The following is a 19,609-nucleotide window of genomic DNA, read 5'->3' as shown; positions in this document are numbered from 1 at the left end:
AAGTGGGAGAGGGAGAAGTAGGCTTCCTACTGAGCAGGGAGCCCCATATGGGGCTCAATACCAGGAACCTAGAATCATGACCTGAGCTGAAGGCAGACGCTTAACTGACTGAGCCACCCAGGAAACCCCCATCTCTCTTTTCTATGCAGCTGCCATTCTATGTACTTTCTTACTCAGTGAACTACTTGATATTCCAATTTGTGATGTCACCTCAGACTTCCATGTCCTTGAGTGATTCCCTTTTAGTTATTAGTCCCAACTTCCATCCTACCCAGGTTTTTTAGAAAGTCATTCATCATTTTTTTTCTTTTTTTGTGAAAGTCATTCATCACTTTTGGCAGAGTGTTTCCCATAAATTTCATATGGGTGTTTAATCTACACTTACCTACTTTACCTAGATTAGAATGCCTGAATCATGTATTCCAGAATACTGTTTGGAATTTTTCACAGAATTCATTAGAGCAATCTACTCAGTGAGTTGGTCCAAAGCCATAGGCTAATTTTAAATATCCATGGAAAGGAGTAGAAACAAGTATCCCAAGATGTAAGATGAAGAAAAGGAGATCTAGTACTAGTTATTTCAGTAGACCTGGAAAAGTACACAGAGAAAAAGAATTAGAACACAAAATAAATTCAAGTCCCATACACATGTGGAGTGGGGAAGGGAAAAATTATAGAGACCATTCCACTATAGGAAAAGGAACAAAGAAACCCTGATACCAAAAGGAGACTTATAATAGAGTCTGCTAGGAGGGTGTGATTGATGATAGAAGTACAAGGATACTTCTGGATACAATATCTCGTACCAGCTTCCAGCAAGGACATTATGGAGTATGCTATCACACAGGCCCAGTGGGTCTTTTGTGCTTGTCCATTTTTCCTTAAGAAGTTTATACAGCTTGGAGACTTAAGTCAAAGATCCATCAGTTTGCAAAGACATAATCATTAATTGTGGTTGTTGTTGTTTTGTTGGTGTGTGTGCATGTATATGACATAAGCCTATATACATTTCCTACCTCAAGCCTCAGTACTAGTCTGGGCAGTAGGGTTGGGATGAGCCTAAACAGATTGATGCTTATAGTTGGGAGAGGGTAAAAGAAGAAAAATGGGACCTGGTTCTGACAAGAAAAATTTCAAGATACTGTGGAATTATGTGATAGGTACATAACTGGACTAGAGGCTTTCAATATAGAAAAACAACGGGAAAGAGTTTATAAAAGAGAGTTTGAAAAAAGGATCAATATGACAAACACTATCCTTGTTGTCTCTCTTTTCAGGGTGTGTTCGCAATCTACCATGGTAATTTTCAATAACACCACATCATCTTCCCCAGACTTCCTACTCACTGCATTTCCTGGGCTGGAACTTGCTCACGTCTGGATCTCCATCCCTGTCTGCTGTCTCTACATCATTGCCCTCTTGGGAAATAGCATGATTCTGTTGGTCATCATCATTGAGAAGAGTCTCCACAAGCCTATGTACTATTTCCTCTCCATGCTGTCAACCGTTGATCTCTGTCTGACCATCTCAACTCTTCCCACTGTGCTTGGGGTTCTCTGGTTTCATACTCGGGAGATTAGCTTGAAAGCTTGCCTCATTCAAATGTTCTTTGTGCACGGCTTCTCCATCCTGGAGTCCTCAGTGCTGGTAGCCATGGCCTTTGACCGCTTTATGGCTATCTGTAACCCACTGAAGTATGCCATTATCTTCACAGACATGATAATCTTGCTGATTGGACTGGTCATCTGCCTGCGGCAAGTTGTTTTCACTTTTCCCATGGTTCTAGCCTTGAAGAACGTATCTTTCCATGCAGGCAAAGAGCTTTCCCACCCATTCTGCTACCACCCAGATATGATCAAGTACACATATTCCAACCCCTGGATCAGCAATTTTTGGGGCATGTTTCTGCAGCTCTATCTGACTGGCACTGACTTACTATTCATTCTTTTCTCCTACATTCTGATTCTTCGAACCGTCTTGAGCATTGTGGCCCCTAACAAGCAACAAAAAGCTCTCAGCACTTGTGTCTGTCACATCTGTGCTGTCACTGTTTTCTATGTGCCAATGATCAGCCTGTCCTTTACACACCGCCTTCTCAGCTCCACCCCAAGAGTGGTCTGTAGCATTCTTGCCAATGTTTACTTGCTCTTACCACCTGTACTGAACCCTATCATTTATAGCTTGAAGACCAAGACGATCCGCCAGGCTATCCTCCAGCTGCTCCAGTTTAAGGGCTCACGGGGCCCTAGAGTGAGGGGTCTTAGAAGACGGTGGGATTGAAGGGGAGATAAATTATATTTAAGCAGGAAAGGGATTTGGGTCTGTGCCATCCTCAGGCATTTTGGTTACTAAGGTAGTTTCGATTAAATCATTGGAGCAGAAAGAGGAGAATACATTTCCCCTAAACTTATTGAAGAGTTAAAAACAAAAACAAAAACAAAAGCTAAACTAACAAAAACACTACAGTTCAAAACCAAATTATTTGTGTGTGCCCCTCAAACATTTAAAACAATTACATGGAACTCCTGTGCACCTTAAAAACATGGTAAGATCATTTTATTCTAGTTGAATAATTTAATAATCTTCTTAAAATGGTAATTCTTAGACCAAAAATAAATGGCTACAGTTTTATAGTCATTTATAGTTTTTTTAATAGTCATTTTATAGGTTTATGTCCACATTCAGAAGAAAAAAAAATTTATTTATTTGTTTGTTTGTTTGTTTGTTTATTTCTGTGGTTAAATTTCCCAGGGGACATCCCAGATTTTTTTTTTTTCCTTAAGCTGGTAGATGAAAGAGTTATGTATGTGCAAAGACATGCACATTGCAATTTGTAATTGAAATTCTTGCACACTAGTTTCAGTTCCTGAAGTCACCTCCAGGGAGCCCATCTCCTGGCAGATGCATTCCCTGAACCTCTATCCTTTCTTGAACTCTTTTTCTCCTTAGCAAACATCAAACTGTCACAGAACGAATTGCTACTTGTTATACGTCCAGTGAGTCCAATAGCTAAAGTCACATATTGCCTTTCGTTATTTTTCCTATTGCCTAGTTAGTCTAATTGTATGCCTAGTTCTGATTTTGATTCTACAGTCCCTCGTTTGTGTCACCTTTGCCTCAGGACAGCACTTTTTTTTTTTTCTATTTGCCGTTGTTACTTGGATAGTTAATTTTTTACCTAGCTATTGGGCTTCTCAACCTTTTGGTGTACTTGTCATTGTAGAATTGCACAGTGACTTTGGTGTTTCTTTGTAGGAAATCTTTGGATTACCTTTCTTAACAGTATTTGCTTTGTCAAGAAGTAACCTCAGTATAGAGTTGATGGGATGCTGGGGAATTTTCCCGCTTTCTTTCACATGGAGTTATGAAACTTTGTTCCACTCAGGATAATTCCTATCTGAGCACAGAAGACCAAGCCCATATTCTGATCTAAGCCACTTGTCTCCTCTCCGTCTATCAACTTCTTACTCCTGGCAGACAGGGAATACCACTTCCAAACTCTGCTGTTTTTGCTCTGCCTTCTGTTCAGCTCAAGCACTGACAATTTTGTGACTTGACTTTGCCCAAACCAAGAAATACCAGTCTCTGACCCTGGAATCAACCTGTGGCAGGGTAGACATGCAGGACCACCCCCTACTCTAACCATCCAGACTTTTCCTCGGAAGTTCTTACCAACACCAATAGCTCTTCAATTGCTTCTTTGAAGACCTTTCCAAAAGATAATAACTCCATTTATAATTCATGAATTTAAAAACATCTGGAAAAACTTTTTTTTTTTTATTCCTAAATTTGGGGCCAAAACTTATTGGCAGCGAAAAGTAACATAAACTGATTTGAATGTATTTATGATCATTATTTATTACACATTGGGTGAACATCTGCACATTTCACTTCAGAAATATAGCTGTGCTTGAATATAGGGTAATGCCTCCAGGGATAAAGGGCCTTTTTAGAGTATAGAAAATTATAAATTCCAAGAGTTTTAGCTGCACTGTTGTAGAAATGTGTAAGCATTCTTCCAGTTTTATTTAAGGCAGTCTACTGCATGTGTGTTCATCTTTTATTATTACAAAAGCACTTTTCACATCTGACTCAAAAGGCAACTCACCTGCTCCATACCAAAACACTTTTATCAGTGTTCTTCGTCCCCATAACAATTGTTAATAGGACATGAATTTGTCAAGGAATGTATTTAATATATTTGGAGGTTGTTCTGATTATAAATGTCATGTCTGATTATAATGTCCAATTATAAATATAAAATTATACACACCTATATATAATATATAATTAAAATTTTGTGATGATAAGAAAAATCACTCATAATATTGTGAGAGATTTTATGATATATAACTGAATCTTTTTTTAATAACCAGCATATGTGCACAGACATACTTTTAAAAAAAGATTTATTTATTTATTTGAGAGAGAGCATATACAGGGGGCAGGGGCAGAGGGAGGAGAAGATGGAATCCTCAAGCAGACTCCCCATTGAGCATGGAGTCCAACTCAGGGCTTAATCCCAGGACCCTGAGATCATGAACTGAGCTGAAATCAATAGTTGACTGCTCAACTGAGCCACCAAGGCATCCCTGCATACACATACATTTTAAACTAGGATAGAAGTATATACTCAAATGTATATCTTATGTGCTTGATATTATTTATCATTTTCTGTTAATAATATATCAAATTTTTATATTAGACTTTATATTAGACTTGACTTCCATTAGGAAGCACTCTCCTTTGATTCTTCACTAAAATAGACAAGTTACCAGTCTTTTACTTGCTTTCTTATATGTGTACTTAAGCTTACCATATGTTACTCAGTGAATTTAATTATTTACTTGGTCTCCCCACCACCGGATGGTAAACCCCTTAATAGCACATCTAAAGTTAAGTTTCATTTCATCCTTAATATCTAATATAACACTTAGCAAATGCCACTTAGTTGTTGATGCTATGGTGCATAGGTGAATAATATTTAATATTATTTGTATATCATGGTTTTTGTTATTTATTACTTAATATTTCAGTAGTTGACATTTTTATCATAGAAAATAGTCCTTGATATACATTATGAATAAATATTTGATCACACCTCTGATTCTGTTCTTAGATTTCTGGAATGTGAATTATTAAATTTAGAAAGAAGCAAAATAATAATTGATCTGGTGTACTGTGTAAGATTGTAGGCTCTGGAAATGTACTGTCTAGGTTTAGATTCAAGCTTTTAACACTTTATAGTTCTGTGTTTTTGGAAAAATTGTTTCACTTCTCAGAGCTTTAGCTTCTTAATACATGAAACAGGAGGAAGTAACAAAATCTAACTTCCCATGTTCTTGCAAAAGTTAACTGAGTTTATACAAATAAGTATGTCTGGTACCTAGTGAATGTCAGATTATACAGTATGTTAATTAACTGGAATTTAAATAAAAACTTGAAAAAAATTATCTTTGTACTTAATTCTTAATTTATCTTAGTTTATTTTTGTGTGTAATAAAAGATCTCACACAAATATGGTATCTAAAGTAGGTTGTAATTTTTTCTACCACTATTATTTGAATCTATTTTTGATAAGGTTTTGATATTCCTTAATTATATACTATTTTCATATCATTTAGAGTATACTGCAGTGTGTTTATTCTTCTTTGTTCTTCCTATTGATTTGTTGAGCAAACTACACACTATTTTATTTTTTAACATTTTATTTATTTATTTGACAAAGAGGGTGATTACAAGTAGGCAGAGAGGTAGGCAGGCAGAGAGAGAGGGGAAGCAGTCTCCCTGCTGAGCAGAGAGCCCAATCTCAGTCCTAGGACTCTGAGGTCATGACTTGAGCCCAAGTCAGAGGCTTAACCCACTGAGCCACGCAGGCACCCCTACAATTTTAGAGCTGGTTAATAAATTTTGCTCTCTTAGGAAACTTTTTTACAGTTCCCATTTATTTTTTTTTTTATATTCCCAGTTGACACTTAAAAATCTCTTAGAAATATTTTGGTACATTCTAAATGAAATGTCACTGGAACCATGGTTGGAAATGCATTAAACCTCTCTTATAATTGAGGAAAACAGATTGTGGCCTATTCACTCTTATCCAGAAAAACATTTTTTTTAAGATTTTATTTATTTATCTGATGGAGAGAGACAAAGCAAGAGAGGGAATACAAACAAGAAGAGTGGGAGAGGGAGTAATAGGCCTTCCACCAAGTAGGAAACCCAACATGGGGTTTGATCCCAGGACCCTGGGATCATGACCTGAGTGGAAGGCAGATGCTTAACGACTGAGCTACCCAGGTGCCCCACCACTTATGACTTGAGCAGTTTCTGTCTTGTAAAGATCCAAATTTCTGTGTTGAGAGCAAATACTAAGGAATGGAGGATAAATATTCTTCTTGTTTCTCTTATGACCACCTATTTGCATTTTCTCATCGCTAAACAGGATATGAACCATTTCTCAGGTGAGCATCTTTGATTTAAAATTTATAGTTGCTCCTGACTGATTTTTGTAACAGTTTGTTTGTTTGTTATTTTGTTTTTTATCATTCTAGATGTTCTGTGTGCTTATAATTTATTATCATATTCTGAGTTGTCAAAGGTTTTTGTTTGTTTTTTTTTGTTTTGTTTTGTTTTTTGGTATGTGTGCCTGTGTGTTCTTTTTATCTAAACAAGTTGGGAGATGTGTCAGACTACTATCCAGATGTCATTTATACACAGTGTACAACTCTGGAGGTATGCCAACAAATGTGATGTATGCAGTTTCTTTAAGGAAACAAAATATAAGTAAGAAAAAAAAAACAGATGAACTAATAACATAACTGGAAACAACCTGGGAGGAAGCCCAGAACTTTGTCTTGACTAAGCTATGGGCATCTGGACAGGGTCAGCTATTGAACAGTAAGAACTCAGGTAAACTCACCTGGGGACATAAAATATATATGAATATTTATTCATCAGAGAACATCTTCTTCAAAATGGTTCTTTGGAACAAATAATACTAATTATTTTTTAGTTCAACTGAGGCAATAAAATATTGAAATTGATTACCAATAGTTTTTTTTCCCCAATCCCGAGTACAAACTTTTAAAGGGTTTTGGTTGACTTATTCTAAGTTTTAATATAATTTTATATTGTTTAATATATGGTCATTTTCTGCTAGTTTAAAATTATTTCTAGCTTCTTTAGTGTTATTGCATATATCATAGTTCAAAATACCAAGTTCTTAAACAAGCATGAGAGCCATTATTTTAAAGTAGTAAAGAATGTCAGTGTTTTAAAAATGACTGAACTACCAGCTTTTCTGTCTCCTACCAAGAGCAGAATGATCTCTCTGTTCTCCTTTTAGTAACTATAATTTCTTGGAAACCTATTGTAATATGGAGAAAAAATCTGGTCTGTCTTAAAGAATGTTTATGAGAGATCTTATTGTCATATTTCTCTTTTTTTTAAGATTTTAGTTATTTACTTGACAGAGATAGACACAGTGAAAGTTGGAATGCAAGAAGGGGGAATGGGAAAGGGAGAAGCAGGCTTCCTGCTGAGCAAGGATCCCAGTATGGAGCTCTATCCCAGGACCCTGGGATCATGACCTTAGCAGAAGGCAACTGCTTAACGACTGAGCCATCCAGGCGCCACTCACTGTCTTATTTCAAGGCTATGAAAGCTCTAACATAAAAGAGAATCACTGGTTGTCCCTATTTGATTACTAAAAAAGAGCAAAGAGAGGAAATTTTTAACCAATTTGCACTTGACAATACACTTCTTTCCTTAAATGGGAAATCAAGAATTTGCATTAAATAGACTGAAGACCCCTCAACAAATATATTTCTGAAGGCTGCCTGAAAGAAAATTTGTAAATGGATTGGGCTAACATCCTTTAACTTCCACTTCATCTAGTATACATTTTCTGTAAGAGAGCACAAGCTCTACTCCCTTGTGTATTTATCTTGGTGCTGTAATAAATAGTGTAACTAAAATCCCAAATCAGTATATTGATTCATGATTTCAATAATATTGCAAAACTTTTCTCTGTCAAATAAATAAGTAAAAATCCTTAAAATATAGTATTGCAAAATTTATTCCATATTTACCTGTCAATGCCCATGTGAGTCCCAGGCTTATAGATCCCAGTGCCCAGCCTATATGTTGTAGTGATTATATGAATGATCAAGGAAGGTAAGAATAAATATCCATAATACTTTGCTTAGAAATATTTTATTCTCCTATCTTGGCTGACCTTTTCTTACCTTTTTCCCATACCTTTATTTTAGACCTAGTTTTCCCCAAACCTTCTCACGGATTTGTCGTGTCTTCACACAGTATACAATGGGGTTCATCAGAGGTGGTACTAGCAAGAAAATGTCAGCAATGAGGATCATGGCCACTGGGGACTTGTGCTTGCCAAAACGGTGCATGGAGGCCAAAGCAATGATGGGCACATAGAAGATAAGCACAGCACAGATGTGAGAGACACAGGTGTTGAGGGCCTTGAGCCTCTCCTTATGAGATCCAATGCCCATCACAGTCTTCAGGATGAATATGTAGGACACGGCAATGAACGCACTGTCTGTCATCATACAGAGGGCAACGAAGAAGCCATAGAAAAAGTTGACCGTTGTCAGAGCAGGCCAGCTTCATGACATCCTGGTGCAGACAATAAGAGTGAGAAAGTAGGCTTTTCCTACAATATGTCAGTTTCTTGAGAGTGAAAGGAAATGGGAGCACTAAGAGCATGCTTTTAACGAGAAACATCAGGCCCATTTTGGCAACTCTGGCATTGGTGAGGATGGAGCTGTATCTCAGAGGGTTGCGTATGGCCAAAAAACGGTCAAAAGACATGATCAAGAGCACTGAGGACTCCATATCTGTGAATCCATGGATAAAGAATTCTTGAGCAAAGCAGGCATTTGGGGAAATTCCTGTAGCGTTGAAAACAAAGATCCTCAGCATAGTAGGGAGAGATGAGAGGGAGAGGCCCAGGTCAGAGACAGCTAGCATGGAGAGGAAGTAGTACATGGGGGCATGGAGTGAAGGCTCTGTCCTGATAACAAAGAGGATGGTGCAATTGCCAAGGATGGCCACTAGGTACATGAGGCAAATGGGGACAGAGATCCAAATGTGAACATGCTCTAGTCCTGGGATTCCAATCAGGAAGAATGTGGTGATCTCAATTTTAGAGGAATTGAGAGTGTGCATGATGAATCAGTTGGAAAGTATTTATTCCCAGACCTGAAATGATACTATCAACATAAGTCTATTATGCTCATTTCCCTCCTTTCAGCACTTTTGTCTGAGACACAAAGAAATGCAATTTTGAAACTCATATCAAGAAATGTAAGAATGAAGTCTTTCTTCTGAACAAGCTATTGATAATAGAGTCAGATAATGTTAATTGGTAAGGAGAAGCAGGAATATAGGAACTATCTTGACCAATCACGTTTCTCCATAAAGTCCTCAAAACAAACAAACAAAAATACCCACATAAGGAGCAGTGACCTGCAAACAAATTCTCCCTTTTCTATTAGGATTTGCACCTCCCCAACCCAAGTCAATGAAAAATTTTATATTCTTAGGCTGAACCATAGGATAACACTTTTAGCTTGGCCCAGAATGAGCCTAGAATTAAAAAAAAAAAAAAAAATAAAAAAAAAAAAAAAGCTGGAAACAGCTGGAAGTAGATTTTAAGAGAACAGATACTAAGTGGTTTCTCCAATTTCTATAGTCCTTTCTTCCAAATATTTTTCAGGCCAGGGACTTGAGCTTCTAAAGCTGACATTACTCACAAGCTCTCCACCAGAAGAGGTACAAAGAAAGGACAGAAAATAGGTCGTGTGTGCTTGATTGTTACCCTTCTCTTCTCTTATAGTATAGTGAAAACTCCCATTTTCTTGTATGGAAGCAGAATGTTTGCTTTTTCTTTCTTTCTTTGAAGATTTTATTTATTTATTTGATGGGGAGAGACACAGTGAGAGGGAAAACACAAGCAGAAGGAGTGGGAGAGGGCTGAGTAGGGAGACCGATGCGGGGCTCCATCTCAGGATCCTGGGATCATGACTTGAGCCAAAGGCAGAAACTTAGAAACTGAGCTACCCAGGAGCCCCTAGAATGTTCTTTAAAATCAGTAATCCAGGGGCACCTGAGTGGCTCAGTGGATTAAGCCTCTGCCTTCTGCTCAGGTCATGATCTGGCTCTCTGCTCAGCAGAGAGCCTGCTTCCTCCCTCTCTCTCTGCCTGCCTCTCTGCCTACTTGTGATCTCTGTCTGTCAAATAAATAAATAAAATCTTAAAAAAAAGGACATGAGTAATCCATATCAGTGCTCTTCATCCATGTACACGGGAGTAGAGAGAGATTCTTAGACTTTATAGGCCAACATATACTCTCATAAACACAAAGTGACTCAGCCAACTGGACTATAGGCCAGCCATGGTGGGTGGCAAGGTGAGAGATACAGAATGTTGGTGATGAGGGAGACTGGTTCTCTCTGGATCCTTTTTTTTTTTTTTTTTTCTGACACCATAAGTAAATAGATGTTCTCCAACTGTAGCTTGTTTGTTCTAATAGACAACTGAGCCCACTATATATGTACCTTTGAGAGTTTTCTCTTTCTTTAAGGAATTAGGTAAATCTGGGACAATGGGATTCCAAGGCACATAGAGCATATGGTTTCTACCCCTTTGCCTAGAGAAGGGAGGGTTTTATTGAGAAGCCTGGGCTTTGTCAGAGCATTCTCATCTATTAGGAATCAGAAACACAAGCTTTTCATTTAGTTCATCTTCCTCTCTTCTCCCAGGAGGTCAGGGGATGGGACTAAAAGTTTCAACCCTCCTATCACCTGGTTGATTCTCCAGACAACAGCCCCCAGTCTTAGGTGAGGTGCAGAAGTTACATTAACATGAGAAAAGACAACTTTATCCCTCTCATCACACAGCAAATTCCAAGGAAAATCAGTGCCAAAAACCTGCATGAAGACCATATATTTATTATAAATCACAATATTACAGTGACCAATTCCTTTCACTCATAAAGCACTTATGCCCCTAAATATTTTTTTCTGTTAAATATACTGCTTTTGCCTTTACTGTTTTACAGTTGGTTCTTCTTGCTGGATTTTTGCTATCAACAATCTCTGTTGGCCTTTTATTTCTCATCTGATGCAATTTTGTCAGAAATGAAATCGAAATGACTTACGTTGATTAACATAGCTCTGGGGGTAATTCTACGGGGCACTAGAACTGGGATGCAATAAAATTCAAGGCTTCAACCTTACTTGCCATTTATATTACTTATTCCCAACACTAATATTTATTTGTCTTCCATCAGAATGCAATTTCTTTGTGATGTATTCAGTTTTTAAACTTCTTAACATGAGATAGGAAGCATGGAATAAATGAAAAAATGACATTGATTCAAACTCTAAGCAGAAAGAGTTGTCGGTACACACAAAAAGACAAGATGTGTCTTTCAGGACACTGGAGAAATCATTTTAGGCCCCCACCTATTTTAGAGATCTACACCCCAACTGCCCAAGCACACTTCTTGCAGAACTTCGGAAGAGTTGTCAGAATTACAAAGAAATGCAAAAACCTCAGTAGTTAAGGACTTTAAGGGAACAAAGGGAATAATATATAAACCAACAGGCTCTCTGAGGCCAGGAAATAGACTGACCATACCAGAGAGGATCTGCCAGTGATAAAACTCAGTAGTGCTATTTCAAAACAGAGCAAGGCCTGACTTCCTCACCCTAGATAAGAAGCACAATCACTTTATACCTGCTCTTATAGGATGCCCCTAGGCCCTTCCTGTCTTCTGACCTTTAACCTCCACTTCATTATTTTTTTTAAACTGTATTTTATTTTTTCAGTGTTCAAGATTCATTGTTTATGCATCACACCCAGTGCTCCATGAAATCCATGCCCTCCTTAATACCAGGCTCACCCAGCTCCCCACCTGACTCCCCTCCCAAACACACAGTTTGCTTCTCAGAGTCCACAGTCTCTCAGGGTTCCCCCATTGCCCTTCTCCTCTCCTTCTCCCAACTTCCTCCACTTCATTATAATGTGAAAGTCTCTGCCCTAAAAGAAGCACAAGCTTCATTGACTCAAGACAAGTTGCATGCATGGGTATGTTTTCTAAGTACTCCTGCACCACCTTATGCCCTAACTTCCCCAAACTTTCCCTAACTTAGCCAGGTCCCCAAAACTTCAGCTTAGCAGAAATGACTTTTACAAGATGTCCTAAAATAAGACAATTAACCAAAAAGCATCTGTCAGTATCACGGGCAAGGGACAATTAAGACATAAGCCCCCAGATGTCAGCCATAAAAAAGACCATGAGCACATGGACAGTAACCTAATAGGTAGACAGATAGATACGTGACCAAAGCTCTGATTGGCACCACTCAGCACACCCTGACTACTTAAAACAGTTCTGCAAAAGAGCTCATAAAAAGCCCTACACTTAGAAACACCTAGGACAACGCTCTCAGGTCCCCTCCCTCTTTGGGAATTTTGTACTATTGTTCAGTAAACTTTGCTTTGCTGCCCACCACACTTTGTCTCATTTACCTCTTCATGCTTCGAAGTGGTGTGACCAAGACCTGCAGGCAATAAAGGCAGAGAAATCCTGCAACAATAGTTATTGTCAAAAAGAGCCCAGTACATTTGTTTGTCAAGTACAGTGCCTCATGTAGAGACGTTACTAAAATATTTCCTCGGTAAATTAACTGTCTTGAGAGAAAGTCCTAAATGTTATTACTAATAAGAACTAACATTCAGAAATATTTCCTCTTAGACAAATGGTATCTTAAACTCTTTATGTACATTATTTAATTTTCAGAGCAACCCTATAAGGCAAGTACTGTTATTATCTGTTTTATGAATTAGGAAGCAAAGAAACAGCTAGTAAGTGGTAAGACTGGAATTCAAACCTTAGTATGTCTTATTTTCCTGCCAGATGCCAAGCACTACTTTCTACTTTCTACTTTCAACTGCTGCTTATATTACACTTCCTTTCCAATCTCCTGTGACTCATTTTATTTAACTTGTTTGTCCTCTGGTCCCTGTTCCAAAGTTCTTCCATTAACTGAGACCGTAGTGTCATCTCAGCTGCTGTTTCTGCCAAGACTAAAGCCCTTTCCGTGATTCTAGTCTAACAGCTGAGACCCTGTTACCCATGGCCTGTCTCAACCTGTGATATCTGCCTTCCTGTTCTTTGCTTAGGCAGGTAATTTTATTTTTAAATTTAAGTTCAAGTTAGTTAAGATAATAGTGTTGTATTGATTTACAAGAGTAGAATTTAGTGATTCATCACTTACATATAACACCCATTATATGTGCTCATAAGTGCCCTTCTCAATACCCATCGCCCATCTAGCCCATCCCTCACCCGCTTCCTCTCCAGCAACCATCAGTATGTTCTCTATAGTGAAGAGTCTCTTAGTTTTGCCTCCCTCTCTGTTTTTATCTAGCCAGATAAATTTTTTGCTTTAAACAGATTGGTTTTCCCATTTCCCAGTCCCTCTCTCACTTTGTCTAGCCTTTTGTCTAACTGTGTGAACAACTGGATGCTTTCTAAGATGAACGAACCATGGATGGGTGAAGTGAACAGTGCCATTGGATGGCTAAAAGAAAATTCAGTGCATTTTAATTTTCATAGCTTCTTCTCCAAATTTAAGTTGAACTCTCCTCTTGTGTGGCAAACATTGCTCTGAGAAAAGCTCCCTCCATTCCCTTCTCCCCTTTGGAATCTTTATTTATTTATTTATTTATTTTCCACTTCATAGTGATCCTTATATCAGCTTCCATGCAGTACCCCTCGTTCACAGTTCCCTTATGTGCAGTACCCAGTTTTTTGAGTACTCACCTTTCAGACACATTTCAGGATACAAAGCCATTCAGGATACAAATGACAATTATGTTAGGGCCCCTTTGCACTTACCATTTCACCACATAGTGAAACAGAAATGACTTTAGGTTACAGGCTTCTCATCTCAGTGTACCACAACTGTTGACTAAGACTTTTATCTATAAATCCCAGACTCTTTGAGCTGTCCTCTGACTTTTGCACTCTTGGGACAACAATTCCTCCAGCTCTGCTACCCTCAGTAAACAAATGATTTCCCTGAGAAATTTCCTAGAAAATCCTGGGAGAGCTTGGTCCAGGACCATGGTTTTAATTCACTGGTTCCCACAAGACCATGAAAAGGTCAGGCTTGGATGTCTCACAGATTTCGGAGACCTGCATATATCAAGGAGAGTCTACCCCAGAGATGAGGGAAAGTACTTGAGGCTCCAAGAAATCATTTAATTCCAAATTAATTGATATATTATTTTTGGTTCACCATTTCTTTGTTTCTTCTTATCATCAGTGAAAGTGTTTTTTCCTGTTTTTATTATTGAAAAATAATTTACATATACAAAGACACAGATTTCTGATTTTTACCTACATATGGTACCAAGTAACTATTAGGGTATGGAGTCGACCACCCTCAGTTAGAGAACACTCTCGATAATGCAAGTCACACAGTGAGGTTTATTTCCAGCTAGATGGGGTCCAAGTATCTGCCCGGCACAGCGGGTTTCAACAAGGACCTTGAGCACTCAAAGCCAAGGGTTTATATAGCATTTTCAAGGCACTTCTTCATGGCTACATACATATCTTATGCCCCACTTTGACAGTTTAACTTTGTTTAAACTTTTGCCACTCCAGCATCACCCTGGAGCCATCCTGGCAGTTAAGTGAGATTTAGGTTTAGAAGAAATTTAACTTTATTTACATTTCCTTCTGCCTCAGCCTCCTTCAGTTTTATGGTGGGAGAGCAACCTTAGGCCTTGAGAAACTGAGCCCTTTGTCTCTGGAAATTGGGCCATTGAGGATATAGCCCTTTTTGTTGTAAATCACCAGGACATTTGCAAACCAAGGGAGACTCCTGTCTTGCAGGATTGTGATCTCTGCAAGTTAACTGTTTTGCTTTAACATCTGGTCCCCCTGGTGCCATCACCTAATGGCCCTGGTGGTATATGATTAAGTTGTTTCTTAGGTTTTAGCTACTTTCTCTTATCTCAAGGTACATGCGCCCTGTGGGCTGGTTAGGGACAGTCAGTTAAAATGGCTTCCCAGCCTTCAGGATGGTCATTCTTATGCTAACCCACTCTTACAGTGCAAGGTGCCAGCTTTTGCTTTGCCAAGATGGCTGTATTTATGTCAGGGCTAGACTCAAGGTGGGTACAGCCTTGTTTTCCTTGGCCTCCACACCTGGAGCTGGTTTCAGGGACTTGTTTTTAAGTCCCATGGGGGAAGGGGAGCAGGGACAGTTTAAGGGTTAAAGAATAAAGTTATTGTATAACCTCAATGGAAGCCTCTGGCTAAAATAAAAATATAAAATAGGTCCTTACATAACAATGAAGGATGCGCTAAAATCTCCAAATCTGATTATGAATTTCTCTTTTTAGTTGTTACTTTTTCTTTGTGTATTTTGAAGCTTTCCTATTAGATGTATAAACATTCAAGTTGTTATGACTTTATGAATTCACCCTTTTTATGATTGCAAAATGTCCCCTTTTTTTCTTGATGCTATGTCTTGCTTTAAATTCCATATGCTCTGATAATGTGGCCTTTCACCATATATATTGGTATGGGTGATACATCTTTTCTATCTTCTTCCTCTTAACTTATCTATGAGTTCATAGCCAACTTTTATAAATGGCATGTTTTTTAATCCAGTTCGACTAGTTCTAGTTTTCTAATTGGGGTCTTTAGCCCATTATATTTCATGTAATTATTAATACATTCAATTTTATGTTTATCATTGTTTTATTTGTTGCCTCATTGTCCCATCTATTTTCTCTTCTCTGTTATATAGCTTTACTTACTTTTTAAGAAATCTTTAAATCAAATCAATTCAGGTATGTTTCAGTATTCTATTTTATTTCCTCAGCTGGGTTTTGGCTATACTTTCTGGGTTTTATTTTTTGTAATTGCTCCTTTGATTATGGAATACAACCTTAATTTCCAGTGTCCATCTTAAGTTACTATTATACTTCCACATAGGTAACGCAAAAAAACTTTTTAAAAAGATTTTTATTCATTTGATAGAGAGAAAAAGGAAGAGAGTGAGCATAGCATAGGAAAGAGAAAGAGGGAGAAGCAGACTCCCCACTGAGCAGGGAGCACAATGCAGGGCTCAATCCCAGGACCCTGGGATCATGACCTGAGCCAAAGCCAGATGCTTAACTGACTGAGCCCCTACCCCTTTTAAAGATTGTATTAATTTAAGAAACCTTTAACAGTATACTTCCATTTATCTCATTTTAAAATTGTAAGCAATTACTGTCACGTACATATTTCTACCTGTGTTACAAATCTCTCAGTATATTGTAATTCTTTTATTTTAAAAAGTAAATTATCATGTCCAGAAATTAAGAAAAGACAAAATATTTTGTTTTCTCACATATTTATTCTTTTGAGCATTCCTCATTATTTTCTATTTATCTGAATTTCCATCTTATGTTATTTTACTTTAGCTTTACTTTACTTAGCTTACATAGAAACTTTCTTTAGCATTTATTGCATGCAGTTCTCATGGCTATGAATTTTCTAAGGTTTTGTTTGTAACCTTATACAACTGGCTTTCTTTTTGAAAGATAAGTTTGGCAAATATTGAATTCTAGGTTGACAGATTTTTCTTTCACTACTTTCAAAATGCAATGCTATTGTCTTCCATCTCAGCATTCTTTACCATTGTTTCTCTCTTTGTATTATCTTTTTCTTTTCTGCTTTTAACATGTCTCTCTTTTTCTTCAGGATTTGGTTGTGATGTGTCTGAATTTCAGTTTATTTAGACAGTCTCATTTTTTTCATAAATTAATGTATTAAAAACTTTTCCACATTCTAATTAGGGACAAATAAATTTCTGAATTATATTATTAAAAATAAGAAAATAGATTTCTTTTTCTAATTTAAATTCCAGTTAGTTAACATACAGTGTAATATTATTTATAGGTATACAACTTAGTGATTCAACACTTAACATATAACACCTGGTGCTCATTACAACAAGTACACTTCTTAATCCCCATTACCTATTTAACCCATCTCCTACCCACCTCCCCTCTAATAACTATCAGTTTGTTCTCTCTAGTTGAGAGTCTGTTTCTTGGTTTTCTCTCTTTTTTCCCCATGATCATTTGTTTTGTTTCTTAAATTTCACATGTGGGTGAAACCACATGGTATTTGTCTTTCTCTGGCTGATCTATTTTGCATAGCATAATACTCTTTAGCTCCATCTCTGTCATTGCAAATGGCAAGATTTCATTATTTTTTATGACCAAGTAATATTCCATTGCTGTGTGTGTGTGTGTGTGTGTGTGTGTGTGTGTGTGTGTGTAATATTCCATTGTGTGTACATATACATATGTATATATGCCACCTATTTTTTTCCATTCATCTGTTGTGTATTTGGGCTCTTTCCATAATTTGACTATTGTTGCTAATGCTACTAAACATCTGGGTATATATATCCCTTTGAATTAGTGTTTTTGTGTTTTTTGGGTAAATACCTAGTAGTGCAATTTCTGGGTTTTAGGGAGTTTCTATTTTTAACTTTCTGAGGTACCTGCATTTCTGGTTTTCAGAGTGGCTATTTCCATTGACAGTATAAGAGGAGTCCCCTTTCTTTGCAACCTTGCCAACACTTGTCATTTCCTGTATTGTTAATTTTAGCCATTTTGACTGGTGTTAGGTGATATATTTTTGTGGTATTTATCCTTATTTCCCTGATGATGAGTGAAGGTAAGTATATTTTCATGTGCTGATTGGCCATTTATCTGTATGTCTTCTTTGGGAAAATGTCTATTCATGTCTTCTGCTCATTTTTTAAGTGGATTATTTGTTTTTCATGTGTTGTTTTATTTATTTATATATTTTGGATACTAACCCTTTATTAGCTGTGTCATTTGTGAATATCTTCTCCCATTCTGTAGGTTGCCCTTAGTTTTGTTGATTGTTTCCTTCACTGTGCAGTAGTTTTTTATTTTGATGAAGTTCCAATAGTTTATTTTTGTTTTTATTTCCTTAGCCTTAGGAGACAGGTCTACTAAGAAGATGCCATGGTCAGTGTCAAAGTGGTTACTGCCTACGTTCTTCTCTAGGATTTTGATGATTTCCTATCCCACATTTAGGTCTTTCAACATTTTGAATTTATTTTTGTGTATGGTATAAGAAAGTGGTCCAGTTTCATTATTCTGCATGTAATTGTCCCATTTTCCCAACACCATTTGTTGAAGAGACTATAATTTTTCCATTGTATATTCTTTCCTGCTTTGTCAAAGATTAGCTGATCATATACTTGAGGGTCAATTTCTGAGTTTTCTATTCTGTTCTATTGATCTATGTGTCTATTTTTGTGACAGTACCATACTGTCTTGGTCACTTTAGTTTTGTATGTAGCTTTAAGTCTAGAATTGTGATGCCTCCAGCTTTGGTTTTCTTTTTCAAGCTTGGTTTGGCTATTCAGCTTTTGTGGTTCCATACAAATTTTTGGATTGTTTGTTCTAGCTGTGTGAAAAATGTTGGTGGTATTTTGATAGAGATTCCATTAAATGTGTAGATTGCTTTGGATAATATAGACATTTTAACAAGAGACAATAGATTTATATTAACATTATTTATCTGTCTCAAAAATGTCCATGGGAATGTTATTTAACAGATAAAATATGTTTACTTACCTCTCTGTCAAAAAGAAACTCAATAAAATCCATCTCTTCCAGAATTATTGGTTTGATTCTATTTAAGGTATGGTTCATTCAAGAATAGGTGATTAGGTGAAGATTAGCAGGAAGGGTATCTTTTTTGTTCTTTGTCTCTCTTTCTTTGTCTTTCTGTCTCTATCTCTGTCTCTCTCTCTCTCCCTGTGTGTGTGTGTGTGTGTGTGTGTGTAGACTTTCATTAAAAATGCCTATAGGAATGTGGAAGAATCTTGATTGGTTAGAAGGATAATTTGATATTCGAGGCAGTTGTACTGGGTGGCTTTGTCAATCCTACAGAGAACTGTGCATTGGAATAGCCTTTGAGACAAAAAGGTAAGATTTATGAACTTCTGTATCAACCAATCACTGAATGAAGTCTGTTCCACCAGCAAGGAACTTGGGTGAGGCAGCTTCATTTTGATCAGAAAAATTCCAGTAGAATTCAGTTATATTCCAATAGCTGCCAATATTCCTGGAAGCTGGGGAAGTGGTGTCTCAGTTCCACAGTACTGTTGACTGCATTTATAAGAGTCTGCCATAGCACAGTTCATATCCAACTGCTTCATCTAGTAAATTCATCCAGTCTGGAATAGCCCATCCAGTGTTTGGGTTGGTTCCTTTGCCTGAAGGAACATAAATATTGAAGGTTAGAGAATCAAATACAACAGACACCACTCACTTCAGTATTCTTGAAGCCTCAACTCATTATTTTCCACCTCTACTACCCTTTCTAAATTCCCCTCACCTAGAACCTTTATGGTCTAGGTGTATTTCATGGTGGAGTGACCCAGACCCTTATTGCCAAAATGTATGAACCTCTAGATACCATGCTCTTCTCAGGGTATGGCTGCTGGCCTTTTTAATT

At 37.4% G+C, this 19,609-nt stretch overlaps 2 protein-coding genes across 2 annotated transcripts; one reads left to right on the top strand and one right to left on the bottom strand.

Annotated features, from left to right (window-relative positions):
• Positions 1 to 1,278: 1,278 nt before the first annotated feature.
• Positions 1,279 to 2,280, top strand: LOC132011710 (olfactory receptor 51T1). Its single transcript, XM_059390748.1, has one exon. It carries the CDS (start codon positions 1,297 to 1,299, stop codon positions 2,278 to 2,280), a length of 984 nt encoding a protein of 327 aa, XP_059246731.1. The 5' UTR covers positions 1,279 to 1,296.
• Positions 2,281 to 8,261: 5,981 nt separating this feature from the next.
• Positions 8,262 to 9,195, bottom strand: LOC132011707 (olfactory receptor 51A7-like). Its single transcript, XM_059390733.1, is given in 2 exon segments — positions 8,262 to 8,613; positions 8,615 to 9,195. Coding segments are annotated over 2 exon segments (933 nt in total).
• Between the last annotated feature and the right edge of the window lie 10,414 nt (positions 9,196 to 19,609).

Source organism: Mustela nigripes, chromosome 1 (assembly GCF_022355385.1).
Source record: "Mustela nigripes isolate SB6536 chromosome 1, MUSNIG.SB6536, whole genome shotgun sequence".
Lineage (NCBI taxonomy): Eukaryota > Metazoa > Chordata > Mammalia > Carnivora > Mustelidae > Mustela > Mustela nigripes.
This window is presented reverse-complemented; position numbering and strand designations above follow the sequence as displayed.

Coding starts and splice junctions, on each gene's coding strand:
- LOC132011710 (XM_059390748.1), top strand. CDS start 1,297: ATGGTAATTTTCAATAACACCACATCATCTTCCCCAGACTTCCTACTC.